This window comes from Ictidomys tridecemlineatus, chromosome 4 (genome assembly GCF_052094955.1).
Source record: "Ictidomys tridecemlineatus isolate mIctTri1 chromosome 4, mIctTri1.hap1, whole genome shotgun sequence".
Lineage (NCBI taxonomy): Eukaryota > Metazoa > Chordata > Mammalia > Rodentia > Sciuridae > Ictidomys > Ictidomys tridecemlineatus.
The window spans coordinates 75,729,671-75,746,094 of record NC_135480.1 but is presented as its reverse complement, the minus strand read 5'-3'; the positions used below and the strand labels follow the sequence as shown (position 1 = coordinate 75,746,094).

The window sequence follows — 16,424 nt, the reverse complement described above, 5'->3', positions numbered from 1 at the left end:
TCTCTTTACTTCTCAATGTCTTCAAACTAAATTCTGACTTTTGGCTCTTGGCTACCTGCTTTTGAACATCAACAGTGAACATTTTTGTTCTTTCTTTTCTTTTTATTTCCACATTTTTAGTTGGTACATTATATTTATATATAATAAGGCATTTGTTGTCACATTATTTATATATGCACACAATATAACAATATGATTTGGCCAATTTTATTCTTTCTTTTTTTTTAAAGAGAGAGTGAGAGGGGAGAGAGAGAGAGAGAGAATTTTTTTAATATTTATTTTTTAGTTCTCAGCGGGCACAACATCTTTGTTGGTATGTGGTGCTGAGGATCGAACCCGGGCCGCACGCAGGCCAGGCAAGTGCGCTACCACTTGAGCCACATCCCCAGCCCCAATTTTATTCTTTCTTAATGTCATATTTTTCTTTGATTTTTATCTACTTAAAGTTCCATTATTCCTGTCACACATACTCTTTGGAATAATTGTATAGTCCTGTCTAGTTTCTTTCTCTATTTAAAAAGTGCATTTTGATGCCCATTTGTTCACTCAACAAAGACCCAAGGGAGTTGAAGACCCATTACTCTAACAAATCAGGAGTCTGCAGCTTCAATGATTAAAATAAGCAACCTATATGCAGCCTTTGGTACAAGGCCTACCACATAAAAGCAATATGTAGCTGTTATTTTTTTCTTGCTATTCCCAAACTATTTCAACCATAGTTTAGCTGCACCAGCTTCCAACATGTTTTTCTCTCTCCAACCTGCTTCAATTGCTAACTTAGCTGAGATCTCTCTTCTAGATTCTCAGACTTTTCTTCCTGTGTCACTTGGAACATTTACCCATGCATTATAATTATTTATATGTATGTCTTACTTTTCAGGCTTGTCACAGGCTTTAGAGAACAAGAATTATGTCTTGCTTCATCTTTCATTCTCCTATCCATTCCTTCATTTATTCAAAATGCAAATATTCAGTGAGACACACTAGATGCCAGGTGGTGATCCAGGCACTTAGAGTGCCAAAGAAATAAGACAGAGCACGTAGCCTGAAGAGAATGATCAGTGGAAAAGCAAATTATTTCAGGAATAATGAAGTTATAAGCAAATTATGTACAAGATAGAGTGGGATCATGGGGCAGAGATCTCCTACATCTACCAAGTCAACTCCTCCCAGAAGACTGTCCCTCTGAATAGAAGCAGAAGTTGGAATTGAGTGTGTGGTGCTGATGGCAAAATAGAAGAGCAGACAGTAGTTGGGAACATAGCCTTGTTGGACTAATCCACGAATAATAGAGATTCAAATTCCTTTTGTAGAGTGAGACATTGCCATGAATGTGAACAAAGTCTACTCCTCTTGATTTTGAAATCAAATTTCCATGTCTTTTTTGATACAGTGGAAGAAGGAAGCTCTTAACAAATGGTACTAAATTGAGGACATAACCTTTCATTGCTGAAGCTTTTTGGTCTCATTTTTTAATCAATTATATAAGCAAGAAAATGACCTGCTAACAATTTTTAAAAGCATCACCAAATCTAATTATAAAAGAAAATGTTTGACAAATGCCATATATTAGCTGCCTTTTTAGAGAAAATACTTACATAATTATAAACATGAAGACCTAAATGATGAATAATGACCCAAACTCAATTATATCAAGACTTTTAAAGGAGTTTTTAAATAAGCTTAAACTTTAGGAAAGAATAGAGATACATTTTAAAGTCTTTGAAAGTACAACAGAAACAATAATATAGAATGGTTCATAAAATAGAAATAAACAATTGCTTTTACTTATTTTAAAGTCAAATTTTTTGAAAGGAATAACTGTAAATTCACAGCTATATGGAAAGCAAATAAATCATCTGAAATTAATTTTTTTCTTTTAATTTAATTAGAATAAATACCTTCCAGCCTCTAACGTGAGTCTTAGAGCTTCCTCCCTCCTCACTGACAAAATCCAATGATTTATTGCCTTTGCAATATAAGGTAACCATTTGGATGGTAGGGAAGAATGACTGAGGTCCATTATAGACAGACATAGAGGACAATTATAGGAGTTAAAGGGAACAGACTCCTCCACAGGCAATAGAGCATAAGTTTTAGATTTTACATTTGCCACTTACTATTTTCATAATTCAGAAACAGTAATTTCATATTTCTGATTCCAAAATTGCTTTTATATAAAATAGATTTAAAATAAGTACTACACAGCTTCTTAAAAATTAGCTGGAATGCACACAGTAGTACCCCAGGGCTATAATTCCAGCAACTGGAGAGACAGAAGAATAGGATCACCAGCTCAGCAATTTAGTGAGACTCTCCCTAAAAATAAAAATTAGAACAAAAGTAAAAAGATGTGGGGGAATGTTCTTCAGTGGTAGAACACCCCTGGTTTCCATTATCCAGTGGTGGGAGGGGATTAAGATTAGCTGAGATTACAAATTATATCCTGACATGTCTCTCATTAGGATCTGAGGACCAGTCATCTCTTTTGAGTGTCAGGGCAATATATCCCCTATACCCTGAGATATATTTATCCTTTCTTTATTCCACTGCTACAATTCAAATTACTGTTTCCTCCCCTATGGACTTTTACGATAACATTTTCATCAGCCACTCTGCCCATGCTTTTCCAATGGTTACAAAACTTTGTATATACTGCAACAATAAAACTCTTTTTTAAAACTCAATTTTGATCATGATGTGCCCGAATTCTTCAATGGTTTCTATTATCCTAACATTAAAGCAAAAATCAATAATTAAGGTCCCTTTTTGAATGAGTTAATTCTATGTATAATATTAATGTTTTCTGAAATATCACTTCATTGACACCTGAGGATAGGAACACCTTTAAATAAATGAGTCATTTAGGCAATAATTGTTTAAGATCTTTTTCTTCCATTATAAGCTGTGTGAAGACTGATACTATATTATTTACCACTGTATACATAAAACATAAGACAAAGTCTTATTCAAAGTAGCAATTCAATAAATGTATATAAAAAAATAAAGAAACTTTTAAGGTTACCTTAAAAAAAACTGGCATGATAGAATACTTGAAAGATGTTTTTGAATACATTTCTAGACCTGGACATTTAGAAGAGTGACATTTTTATAGCAAGCTTCACTTATAATTAAGGAATGAAATCATTCATGGTAACCATCACTTCCACTCAAATTGATTCATTGATTTTACTCCACATCACATTTTTTTTTTTACTTAGAAGAGAGAGTATTGCAAGGTAATTTTAATCTTGCAGGGTTTATACCTGAGGTGGAATGGGAACAGATTCACAGAGAAGCTACACAGGACTGTGTATAAAATGATTTCATATCTGTGAGTTTGACAAGTGGAGAAATATAATCAGAATTTAGATAGAGTCGACAGAATGTTCAAAAGGGTGAATCCATGAAAAGGTCTTCCATGTTCTGGAAATAGAAATGGGGATGAAATTGTAAAATATTAAATGGTGGTGAAACTTTGAAGAATAGTTACAATATAGTTCTTTTTAAATGTACTGTTTTAGCTGTTTTAGAATGAAAGGAAAACACGTGGCTTAAGGCCGCCATTTTTTTTTGATTCATAGGAGGCCCCTCCTTTTAGCTCACTATCACCATTTTGAAAATTCTTTTTTCTCAATAATCTCAAGGTTTTCAAAAAACTCACTGTCAGCTATTTTAATATCCTTTCTTTTGGCTATCTATGATCTTTGCAATCAAGTAAAAAAATGTTCAATCAAATCCATCCATTCAAATAATGGTCCAAAAGGGCAGGATAAGACTGATAAAATGTGTAATAAGAAATCCCATTAGTATGTACAACTATAATGCGCCAATAAAAAACTGTGGGGAAAATACGCTTTTTGCTAATTCTCCTAACAGTTTCTGCTATGTCACTGTTATAGTTTAAATATAAAATGACCCCCAAAATTTGATGTGTAAGAGAACAAAAGAAAGTTGAGAGATGAAATGATTGGGTTATGAGAACCTTAGCCCAAGCAGTACATTAATCCACTGTGGTATTAAATGAGTAGTAACTGGAGATAGGTAGGTAGTGACTGGAGGAGGTGGATCACTGAGGGCATGCCTTTGGGGTTTATATTTTGTCATTCTTGATTGCCAAGTTCTAAGCTGCTTTCCTCTGTCACACCCTTCTGCCATGATATTTGCTTTATCTTGGACCCACAGTTCCCAAGCCAGCAGTCTATGGCAAATGACCTCTGAAATTGTGAGCTCCCCAAATGCTTTTCCTCCTCTAATTGTTCTTGTCATGTCTTTTGTTCACAGAGACAAAAAAAAGCTGACTCAGACAGTCACATGGTATATAAATAGCAAAGGGGAAATTTATTCTTTAATCCCCTGTTTACTCACGGATGAAATGGAAAAAGAATCGTATCTACTCTTTAGAGTAGATGTGAAGACTAAAGGAAATGCGCCACACAGAGTAACTGGAAAAGTTCCCGGCATACAGAAAAGTAGTCAATATCTGTTTGATACCATCAAATGACTCAATTTACCTTCTCAACATCATTTTCTGTGGTTTATACCACTCAAGAGAACTCAGAATTCTAAAAATACACTGTACACTGTACACAGGGTCTAATCCGACATGATGAAGATTTCCTAGATGCCCATCAATAGATGAATGGATAAAGAAACTGTGGTATATTTTCTTGTTATTCTCTCAGCTTAGAATATTCCCTGCCCATTTCTATCTGCTATCTGCCTACTCATCCTTCAAGTATTGCCTTGTGGTTTTGATTATACTATTTACAAATCATTGCTTTTCTTCTCCCTGCTATTCTAGGATTTTACCTACTAGTCTTATTACCCAATGCTTTATACTTTTTTGCACAGTTACCTTACTTCCATTTTAGATTTGGGGTTTCTTGAGATCTGAAAGGAAGTCAGTCATTTTTGTGTCACTAGAGATGATCATAAGAGCTATGAAGTTGGTAAATTTCACTCATTTGCTCATTTCATTTTCCTTATGTCACATTGTTTCATAAATTATCCATGAATATAATTAAATATTAATGTCTCTTGAATGTCCCTTTCCCACTGGTTTTGCTGCTTCTCATTGCTGGCACTCATGTGTTGGAGTGAAAGCACAGTGTAGTGAGAGGAGGACTTCTTTTACCCCTTGTATTGGTGTTTATATTGGGCACTTAAATTCTCTTAGAATTTAAGTGTCCTCACGTCTTTCTAGATAAATAAATACTTCCCTAATAGCAGGTTGATTAGCAATATTCCATTGTGTATATATACCACAGTTCCTTTATCCATTCACTTATGGTAGACGTGTAGGTTGGCTCCACAGTTTAGCTATTGTGAATTCAGCTGTTGCAAACATTGGTGTGGCTATGTCTCTGTACTATGCTGTTTTTAAGTCCTTTGGGTATAGACCAAGGAGTGGGATAGCTGGTTCAAATGGTGGTTTCATGCCAAGTTTTCTGAGGAATGTCCACACTGCTTTCCAAAGAGGTCGCACCAATTTGCAGTTTCACCAGCAATGTATGAGTGTACCTTTTCCCCCACATCCTCTCCAACACTTATTGTTGCTTGTATTCTTGATAACTGCCATTCTGGCTGGGGTGAGATGAAAACTTAGAGCAGTTTTGATTTGCATTTCTCTAATTACTAAAGATGTTGAACATTTTATCATATATTTGTTGATTATTAGTATATCTTCTTCTGAGAAGTGTCTGTTAATAGGCTAAGTGTACCTTACCCATTTATTGATTGGGTTTTTTTTTTGTATTAAGTTTTTTGAGTTCTTTATATATCCTGGAGACTAGTGCTCTATCTGATGTATATGTGGTAAAAATTTGCTCCCATACTATAGGTTCTCTCTGTACCTCAATGATTGTCTTTTTTGCTTTTTTGAGAAGCTTTTTAGTTTGCATCCATCACATTTATTGATTCTTGATTTTGTTTCTTGGGCTTTAGGACTCTTTTTAAGGAAGTCAGGGTCTACTTCAACATGATGAAGATTTCCTAGGTGCCAATCAATAGATGAATGGACAAAGAAACTGTAAAATATATGTGTATGTATATATATATATATATATATATATATATATATATATATATATATATATATATAGTATTATTCAGCAATAAAAAAGAACAAAATGATAGCATTTGCTGATACATGGATGTAGTTGAAGAATATTATGCTAAGGGAAATAAGCCAATCCAAAATCTAAAGGCTGAATGTTTTCTCTGATTAATGGATGATGATGATGGTGGGGCATGGGAAGAATGTAGAAACTTTGGATTGGGCAAAGGGGAGAGTGAGGAGGGGTTATGAGGATATGAAAAATGGTGGAATGAGATGGACATCATTACTCTAAGTACATGTATCATTGCACAAATGGTGCATATCTACACTGTGTACAATAAGAGAATTGAAATGTTGTACTCCATTTATGTATGATGAGTTGAAATGCATTCTGCTGTCATGTACAACTAAGTAGAACAAATGAAAAATTCAAAAATAATAAAAGGTTTATTAGTAATGCATGTGAAGAATATGAATGTAGCAGGTTTCCTGTAGGGAGAAACATTGCCATCTATCCCTGATTTGCCCAAGAGACACTGGTATAGTCCTACTTAGGAAGATTATTTAAAACACAGATCTGACACCAAACTTAGGGTTTTATACAACTATCTTAATCGGAGACATAGCAATAAACATTGTAATCATCATTATAGTCATTATTATTGATTAGAATTAAAATCAAGATTTTCACAAATTCTCTACTAGTACGAAGCTCCCAAAGAAAATTACAAAACTGCCATTGCTTATCTTGTGCCATCCAGCACTAGTCTCTTTAATCTCACAATAATTCTTTGGTGTATTTTGATCATGATATTTCAGATTATTAATGAACCTAGGTTCAGGAAATTTAAGCAAACTTCCCAAACTAACACCACAGTTAAATGGCAGAGTCATGGCTGAAAAATGTCCCCATTCTAACTTTAGTGTTCTTTCATGGTTGCCAGGTGCAAAGTGTCCTATATTAAGCAAAATGGATATAAATTCAAAGGTCCTGTGATGACAAATTGGTGATAAGCTAAGAAGCATAATATACATGCCCAATTCAAAGTGTTTGAAGATAACATTGCAGGAAAAGAAGCTTCTGTACTACCATAAAAGAAACAGATCACACTACATTCAGTAATTTATCAAAAAAAAATTGCCCTTTACCTGAATCTTGGAGGTAGCTGTATTCATAGCCCAGCTCTTTGGATGAAATAAAAAAGTCACCATTTCTGTAGAGAGGAATGAAAGGAACCATGTAGGATCCACGGTTATGTCCAATGGGTGCATTGGCTTCTGGATAAACTTCTTGAAGAGGGCGATGCCTTCGGAGCCACTGTTCAAAAATACTGCAGAGGGAAGGATTATTTAGATTTATAAATGTATTGTTTATGACCAAATTATGGTACATGCATGTACAGGTATGCCACAATGAATCCTGCTATTATGTATAATTATAATGCACCAAAAAAGAGATAAAAATGTTTATAAAAATATACATACATATATTATATATGCAATATACATACAAATATATATACATAAATATGTATATATATATAGTTTCTCTATGTATGTACATATGTATATATACATATTTGCAGTTCTGTGGATTATACCAAGGAATTGAAGATAACATTGCAGGAAAAGAAGCTTCTGTACTACCATAAAAGAAATAGATCACACTACATTCTCAAAATAAAATAACAAGGTCTATATGAAAATCCCATGCTAATATTATTAATAGCTTCTAACTTGAAAATAGTTCATAAAGTACAAGTTTATGTTAGCAGGCCCTGAGAAAGTTCATTAGTTTGAAAGAAATTTGAGGGTAGCTTTTTAAAAAGTCTTAGAAGAATGAAACTGACACAACTAGTTTAGAACTTTCAGAATGTGGAAAAAAAATGTAATTATTGGTTGAATGAAAGAATACTAGATCTGGGGTTAAAGAACTCTCCTGAGGCCTACCTCCATATTTTAATAGCTGTATGCTTAAAATCACTGAACTTCTTGGGAAATTAGACTCCACATACTTAAAATGAGAGTAGTAATATCTTCCCTACTAGAGAATATTCTCCCTACCTGTGTTCAAAGCAATAACTAATATATTATTTTTTTAAGAAGGTGCTAAATAAGCAAGTTATTTTTACTTAGCTTAAAATTTTGGCTAGAAGACTAGTACATGGGAGGGAGAGTATTCTCTAAAAAAGAAAAGGATAATGCTTTAAACACAAAAATAAAATTTGAAAAAACATTTTCAAACATTTTGAAGAGAACAAGGAAATAGTTATCATTTTTTTTTCCACAATGGAAAATAATTTTATTTATTTAGAGAATCTGGACTTTTCTGATCTGAGTTGTTATTTAATTGTGGATTAATTAATGAATCAGCCCTGCAAATCCAGCTTATGAAAACAAAATATTTTCTAGTTAGCTCCAGTATTAAATTTGTGTTTACTGAGTACCTAGTGTAGACTCTCACACTCACATAAAAATCTGACACATGTTGGTTGTGACATGGGAGATTTGTAAAATATCTTAACCTGTTAGAAATTCATTTTCTTTATCTGAGTAATGAAAATAATACCATTGTCATGAGGATATTGGGAGGCTTAATTACAAGAACACAAGATGCATAGTTAGGAGTTTGACAGGTGATGAGCAGAAGTTGCCCCTCTCCTTGCAGGCCTTTTTCTTCCTCTACTTTCTCCTCATTATTATTGTTATGCTCTATGAAATTTATGACTTGTGAAGGACATGAGATGTGCTGTAATAAATGTCAAAGCCGTGTATATTTGAGCAAGGTCTTTGGTGATGGTGATGATTCTAATAAGCATAAATGGGAAATCGGATTTTAAACGTTTGTTTTTTTCTGTGTCTCAGTTGTCTCAATTGAAATTAGAAACTGGACTAACAAACTCCTAAATTTATGCAAATCCTATAATTTTATGAATTAATATTTTCATTCTTATTTTAATTTTATTTATGAAAGCCTTATTTTCTCATTATAAGTAATTTTGAGACTACAAAATAAGCATAGGAGAAAAATTTGCAAATATTTTTTTGTTATGGTTTTAAAAATATGCATGTATAATGACGTATGTCTTTTGCCAAAAAAGGGAAAATTATATGACTGATAATAATTCATAAGACACTTTATTTATATAAATACATGTGTTTTCAACTGGTATATTTACTTTTTAATGATAAAGAGTGTTAAAATTGAACTGATTTAAGAACATCCCAATATACAGTGAGTCACTAGATAAGTGCTTGAAGCAAAAAAAATTAAACCTTTTGTCAATTGAGAGAAATGACTACTATAGTTTAATTTATACTCTTGTTTCTGCCAAGAAATGAGAATTCTTTACCTAAGTAGGACAGGAACATCAATTCTTAGCACTAAGAGAGTTAATGGATGAGACCATTAAAGTGCTCACCCACCCCATCAACCTTTTAAAATGAAGGTTTAATCTTGATTAAACTCTTCATCAGTGGTTCTCATTTTCAGTTAATTTTGTCACACTGTCTAGAATGGCTCCCACTGGAGCACCACTATGTTACTTAGAAAAGCACACTGACATTTTGGAAAGAAAAGGTCTTCTTATCAAAGACTCATTTAAACTGTATCTAGACAGTTTTCTGGAAATCTGAACAAGCTTGAAATTCATAACAGAGGAATCAGGAAAAACTAAGAGATCACAGATGGAAACATGGAGGGATGTGTCTTGCGGATGAAACAACATGGGACCTCTGGATGCAGATCTGACATGTGAAGACTATAGTGACTTCCATCTCTACAGTAAGGAAAAGTTAGACAAACTGAAAATCAGGAACTTCTGTTGGACTCATGAGAAACTGAGGTTACATGGCAAACTGTCAACTCTAAAATTATAGAGGAAAGGAACAAGACCGAGATCTGCTTATCAGGAGCAAAAGCAGCCAGATCCACAAAATGATAGGGACACTTTCACTCTTGAAGAATAGCTGGAGTCTGGGTCTAGACTAGTGGTGAAAGAAACTCCTGCCTCGGGCTCAGTCTTAAAGGGCAGTAGAGGACATGTGAGAAATTTTTGTATATTTTCCTTAGAGCAGTAAGAAGTCACTGTTTGTATCTGGGTAAGTGGGTGATCACATGAAGAATTAACATTCTAAAAGATTACAAAGACTACACTGTTGAGGAAGCATTGAAGGTTAATCTATGGCCTCAATGAATCCCCCAAAGATCATGTGGTAAAATCAATCCCCAGTGCACCAGTGTTAGGAGATGGGCCCTAAAGAGAGAATAGAATCTCAAAGGCTCTGCTCTCACGATAGATAAATTTGGTTATCCCTGGAGTCAGTTAATTATTCCAAGAATAGGCTTGTCGTAAAGCGAGTTTGGCCCCCTCTTGCTTTCTTGTGCTCTGTTATGCTTCTGCCTTTCACCAAGGATGCCACAGCAAAAAGGCCCTTGGCAGATGGCAGCTCTTCATCCGTGGACTTCTAGCCTCCAGAACTGTAAAAAATAAATCTCTTTCTCATCAATTATCCAGTTTCAGGTATCTGAGGCAGAAAGTCAAAGTTGATGGATGTGCAAGGAACAAGGGAAAAAGATGAAGAAAGCAGGGAGAAAACTGTCCAGCCAAATAATGATGTGTGGAAACAAGCAGAGATGTCATTGAAGAGTCTGTTTTCTGCTTACCATACTGGGCAAGAGGCTTTTACTCCCACAGATGCAGATCACTGTGGGAGGAGTGGAGCATGAATTTATCCTCATTTATAGAATAGGGGTGGCATCAACAAATTTAATATGCTTATGAGAACAAAAATGAAAAAATGATCTGAAAACTTGAGCAATAATATTCAAGGGCAAAATGAGATACTATTGATAAAATAACTGATAGAGTCCTGGAAAAATAATAGTTTACTTTCTTCCCTCCCAAACCTCTTATTTTACAGAGAAAAAAAAGAATGCTAATCCAAGAGTCACCGCTAGTTAATATCATAATAGGATTGGCACCAACAAGTCTTGACTGCCACTCTGCAGCAGACCCTAGTAAAGATCCTGTTCTGTCTGTCTATGTGGCACAGGAGCATCTCTGCTGATGGGAATATGCGTGTGTTTCGGTCAAGGTCTGTTGGTAGGTATAGTCTCTCAGACCATGTGGAAGAGGTGGTGCTTGACCTTCACTTAGAAATGTAAACTGTTCATTCAGCAACTTCCTGCATTAAATACCCAGTGTCCCTTTGCTCAAATGATTCACAGGACTCACAACATTTATACTTAAGGAAGAGCAAGGAAGACCACACAAGATCAGGAAAGGACAAGTATCGGCACAACAAATGATAGCCACAACAAAGGACATCACGTAGCATTATGCTAGATCTAGAAAAGACAGAAAAAGAGGAAATAATGAACAACATTGCTAAGAAGCTGAATTAGATGAGAATATCAATGAAACACTGCTACTTCAGAAATTCAGGTCCACAACCACTGTTTCTTTTATGAATTCAACCTGAAGCAGAGATATTTATTGTTTTCAGAGCAGACACAAGGACGTTCAGGAACATCAGTGTGACCAAGTAAGAGCCACAGCTGTTCATTTATCTTGTTTCCTCAGTGCCTAGTACATAGTAGGTGTTCAATATTTACAAGATAACCAGTCTCTCTCTCTCTCTTTAGTTTATAATCTAACCTAGAGGACTAAATTAACAATCAAGCAATTTCTGTAAAACAAACTCCTAATGTGTCTTGTTTATTTAAGCCATAGTAAATCAAAGTGTAAATATTTTATTGATTTAATTTCACAAAGGAGAAAATTGAGTTCAAGTGTTTAGTCTTTCCTAATATTCATTCAACTGGAAAGCAATAGAAGGTCTGGGATTCCATTTCAGATTTCTATGGCTTTTACAACCATACCCAGCTGGCAGAGTAGGTTCAGAGCTCAGGTGTTCTATTCCAAGTTTAATACCTTTGCATTAACAAGCCAGAAATTAGTCAGTAATTAGAAATTAAAGCAGAAAAGTGGAAACAAAGCTTTCATGTTTTGCTCCAAATGGTAGCAAGCTTTCAGCATTGTACACAAGTGCAAACTGAGCATCTTTTGTCATTTCTCCTTATCTAAAAAATAGACACTTGATTATAAAAGTGCAAAGAAGAAGTGACTGCACAGTTGCCAAACACTGACAATGATAGTCTAAGGATGTGCGGTTTTTCTGGGTGGGATTAAAATTTCAATTTTTCTTCACAGGCCACAAGGACCCATAGAAAACCAGTACTTGCAAGGTGGCAACAGAGATGTGGGGCAAAAAGAATGATATTGATGTAGACATGAACCTTGAGCAAGCGTTGTTGACTAGCTTGGGACATTCTCTGAGGGGGGCTTCTTTCTTTGTACCTATGAAGTGACTCTGAACATACTGAGTGTTATGTAGTGTTATACTCACAGGAAGTGGTGGGGAGTAAAGGTGCTGAAGGAAGAGATATGATATATTAATGTTGTGAACAGAGGAAGTTCCTATGGGATGAAGAAACTAAAGGTCAAAACAGGGTGAAGTACAGCTTTATCATGTGCAAAGGTGAAGTTAAAGCAGGAGTTGCCACTTTGGCTCTGGGATTGGTGAGCAAGCCAAGAAGCCTCGTTTTAAAAATGAAGACCTCTTGTTAAGAAATCCAGTTAGAAATTTCTGGCATTGATTTTTTTTAGAAATGAGGGATAATCTGAAAATCTCAGTTTATTTATGTATAACATGTGGATTATAATAAACTTCAATGAACTGTGAGATATAATTGAGATTAGGTGTGCAGTACACTTAGGACAGTGCCTTACATGCAGTAAGCACCCAACAATAACTAGCTATGAATATTTTTTTTGCACCCAACAGAAATCATCAGTTCTACAGGTTAATACAATAGCCAATGTTAATTTTCTTACATTGGAGGTTTTACGACTCTGTTCTTTGGAAATTTGAGTGTACCATGAGCAGGATAGAGAATGTCCTAACAATGAAGTATGTCAGTGAATTTTATTTGTTATTTTTAAAAACTAAACAGATTGAATAAAGTCTTGCATCTAGCCCAACAGATTTTGGAGCTCTACTTAACCTCTTCATGCTCATTTCATTTTCAGTAAAACAGGGACTATAATGTTATGAGAAGAACTATGCCCCCACCAATTGAAGTCCTAACTCCTGGTACCTGACAAAGTCAGAGTTTGGAGATAAGATCTCTAAGGAAGAAATCAAGTTAAAGTGAGGTCATTTGGGTTGACCTAATCCAACCTGACTGGTGTTCTTAGAAGAGGATTTGAACACAGACAGAGGTAAGGCTGTGAAGGTACAGGAAGATTGCCACCTATAAAGTCAAGAAAAATGGCCTTACAAGAAACTAACCCTGCTGACAACTGTATTGCAGACTTCTAGACTTCAGAGTTATAAGAAAATAAATTTCCATTCATTAAAGCCATCTAATCTGTGGGACTAGCTTATGGCCTCAACAAACTGATAGGTAATAGCATTTACCTCAAAGGACTGTTGTAACTATTAACTGAATTAATACATGTAAAATCACTTAGAGTAATGTGTAGCATAGCATAAATATTCCTATTATTAATGTTGACATTAGACCTATAATTACCATTTGTGAGTTTTTCTTTTTCATAATTAAAAAAATGTTATCTACTATATCTTCTGTTCCTTCAAGGCTTATGTCAAATGTTACCTCCATGAAAACTAAAATAAAAATTAATCTTTTCCTCCTCAGAATATTATATTTGTGATATTGCATTGCAATTATTTCATTATATGTTACTTTCCAACTTTATAGAGAGCAGTGCTATTGCCTTAATGATCCTTATGCACCCTACATTCACCACAGGGTCTGCATTCAGATCATTTGCAGAAAGTTCAAATTTTCATCAATTCTTCAAAAGAATATGAATCAAACATTTTATGTGTTATTTACTTAGTAGACATCAGAACTGGGCAATGGAAGAATCTAAGAGATGCTGGTGATTTTGACTTGTCTTCTGTGGATTGGGCCATTTACAGATCCACAGCATTTTGTACAGTACATGCCATGTAATAGCACTGTGTCAGGTGCTGGAAATAAAAAGTGAAATGAAGTATTGTCCCTGATTTCCAAGAAGTTGAAATTTGGTCAGTAAGTCAGAACAAAAGAGCACCAATGCCATGAGAGAATTAGGAATGCTGGGGACTTTGACACCTTCAGAGAAAAGACAAGAGTGACAGCATCTGCTTGGATGTAGATGGGGATGTTAGGTAAGGCATCCCTTGCAGTGATGTTTAAAATTATGTTTTGAAAAATGAATAGCAGAAATCTGGGCAAAGTTTTAAAAAAGGAAAGGACTCTCTAGGAAGAGTAAAGCTCAAGAATAAAAGGAGGTGCATGTGGGAAAGAGGCTCTCTCCTCTTAATTAATTAATTTTATTAATTGTTTCCTTTGCTGAGAAGAAGCTTTTTAATTTGAATCCATCCCATTTATTAATTCTTGATTTTACTCCTTGTGCTTTAGGAGTCTTGTTAAGGAAGTCAGATCCTAGGCCAACATAGTGAAAATTTGGTCCTATATTTTCTTCTCTTAGGAACAGGGTCTCTTTTCTAGTGCCCAAGTCTTTTATCCACTGTGAGTTGATTTTTGTACAGGGTGAGAGATAGAAGTTTAATTTCATTTTGCTACATATGGATTTCCAGTTTTGCCAGCACCATTTATTGAATAGACCATCTTTTCTCTAGTAAATGTTTTTTGCCACCTTTGTCTCGTCTGACATAACCATATTTATGTGGGTTTGTCTCTGAGTCCTCTATTCTGTACCATTGGTCTACAAGTCTGTTTTGGTGCCAATATCATGCCATTTTTATTACTATAGCTCTGTAGTATTGTTTAAAGTTTGGTGTTGTGATGCCTCCTGCTTTACTTTTCTTGCTAAGGATTGCTTTAGCTATTCTGGGTCTCAACTTCCAAATAAATTTCATAATTGCTTTTTCTAATTCTATGAAGAATGTCATTGGGATTTTAATTGGAATTGCATTAAATATGTATAATGCTTTTGGTAGTGTGGCCATTTTGACAATATTAATTCTGCCTATCCAGGAGCTTGGGAAATATTTACATCTTCTGATGTTTTCTTCTATTTCTTTCTTTAATGCTAGGGCATATAAAGAACCCAAAAATCTTAAGACCAAAAAAAAAAGAACCAAAAAAAAATAATAACCCAACCAATAAATAAGGCTAAGGAAATGAACAGACACTTTAAAGAAGAAGAAATACACAATTAACAATAGCTAAACTGTGGAGCCAACCTAGATGCCCTTCAGTGGATGAATGGATTAAAAATGTGGCATTGGAATTTTACTCAGCAATAAAAGAGAATAAAATCATGGCTTTTGCAGGTAAATGGATGGTGTTGAAGAAGATAATGCTAAGTGAAGTTAGCCAATCCCCAAAAAACAAATACCGAATGTTTTCTCTGATATAAGGAGGCTGACTCATATGGGGGTAGGGAGGCAGAGCATGAGAGGATTAGATGAATTCTAGATAGGGCAGAGGAGTGGGAGGGAAAAGAAGGGGCCAGGGGATTAGCAAGGATGGTGGAATGTGATAGATAGTATCATCCAAAGTACAATATGAAGACATGAATTGATGTCACCATACCTTATATACAACCAGAGATATGAAAAATTGTGCTGTATACATGTAATAAGAATTGTAATGCTGTCATTTTTTTAAATCAATAAAGAAAAAAAATTTAAAAATACAAAATAGGGCTGGGGATGTGGCTCAGTGGTCAAGGGCCCCTGAGTTCAATTCCTGGTACAAGAAGAAAGAAAGAAAGAAAGAAAGAAAGGAAGGAAGGAAGGAAGGAAGGAAGGAAGGAAGGAAGGAAGGAAGGAAGGAAGGAAGGAAGGAAGGAAGGAAAGAAATATAGTTGATCAACAAATATCTGAAAAAGTGTATGGAAAAAATAAGTCCATCTCTAGCAATTAGAAAATGTAAATCAAAACTACTCTAAGATTTCATCTTACTCCTGTTATAATAGCAATAATCAAGAATACAGGCAACAATAAATGTTGGCAAGAATGTATTACAAAAGGTACACTCATACATTGCTGATGGGACTGCAAATTGGTGCAACCACTATGGAAAGCAGTATGAAGATTCCTCAGAAAATTGGGAATGAAACCATCATTTAACTCAGATATCCCACTCCTTGGTTTATTCCCAAAGAACTTAAACTCAGAATACTATAGTGACACAGCCACATCAATGTTTATTGCAGGTCAATTCACAATAGCTAGACTATGGAACCAACCTAGGTGTCCCTTAATAGATGAATGGATAAAGAATATGTGGTATACATACTCAATGGAATTTTACTTA

General features: G+C 34.8%; 2 protein-coding genes across 3 annotated transcripts in view; one reads left to right on the top strand and one right to left on the bottom strand.

The window, feature by feature from the left end:
* Tyr (tyrosinase) overlaps positions 1-16,424 on the bottom strand; it is a 97,566-nt gene that overhangs the window by 11,123 nt on the left and 70,019 nt on the right. The window contains exon 4 of the mRNA XM_005339207.4: positions 7,211-7,392. Coding sequence (XP_005339264.1) covers positions 7,211-7,392 — 182 coding nt within the window. The remainder of the gene's footprint in view (positions 1-7,210; positions 7,393-16,424) is intronic.
* Positions 1-16,424, top strand: part of Nox4 (NADPH oxidase 4) — a 271,262-nt gene that overhangs the window by 202,059 nt on the left and 52,779 nt on the right. The window contains exon 18 of one of the 2 annotated variants that reach the window (XM_078046846.1): positions 13,156-13,195. The exons of the other annotated variant lie outside the window; for it this stretch is intronic. Coding sequence (XP_077902972.1) covers positions 13,156-13,180 — 25 coding nt within the window. The 3' untranslated portion in view covers positions 13,181-13,195. Of the gene's footprint in view, positions 1-13,155; positions 13,196-16,424 lie in introns of those variants that run through there. 2 annotated transcript variants of the gene reach the window in all.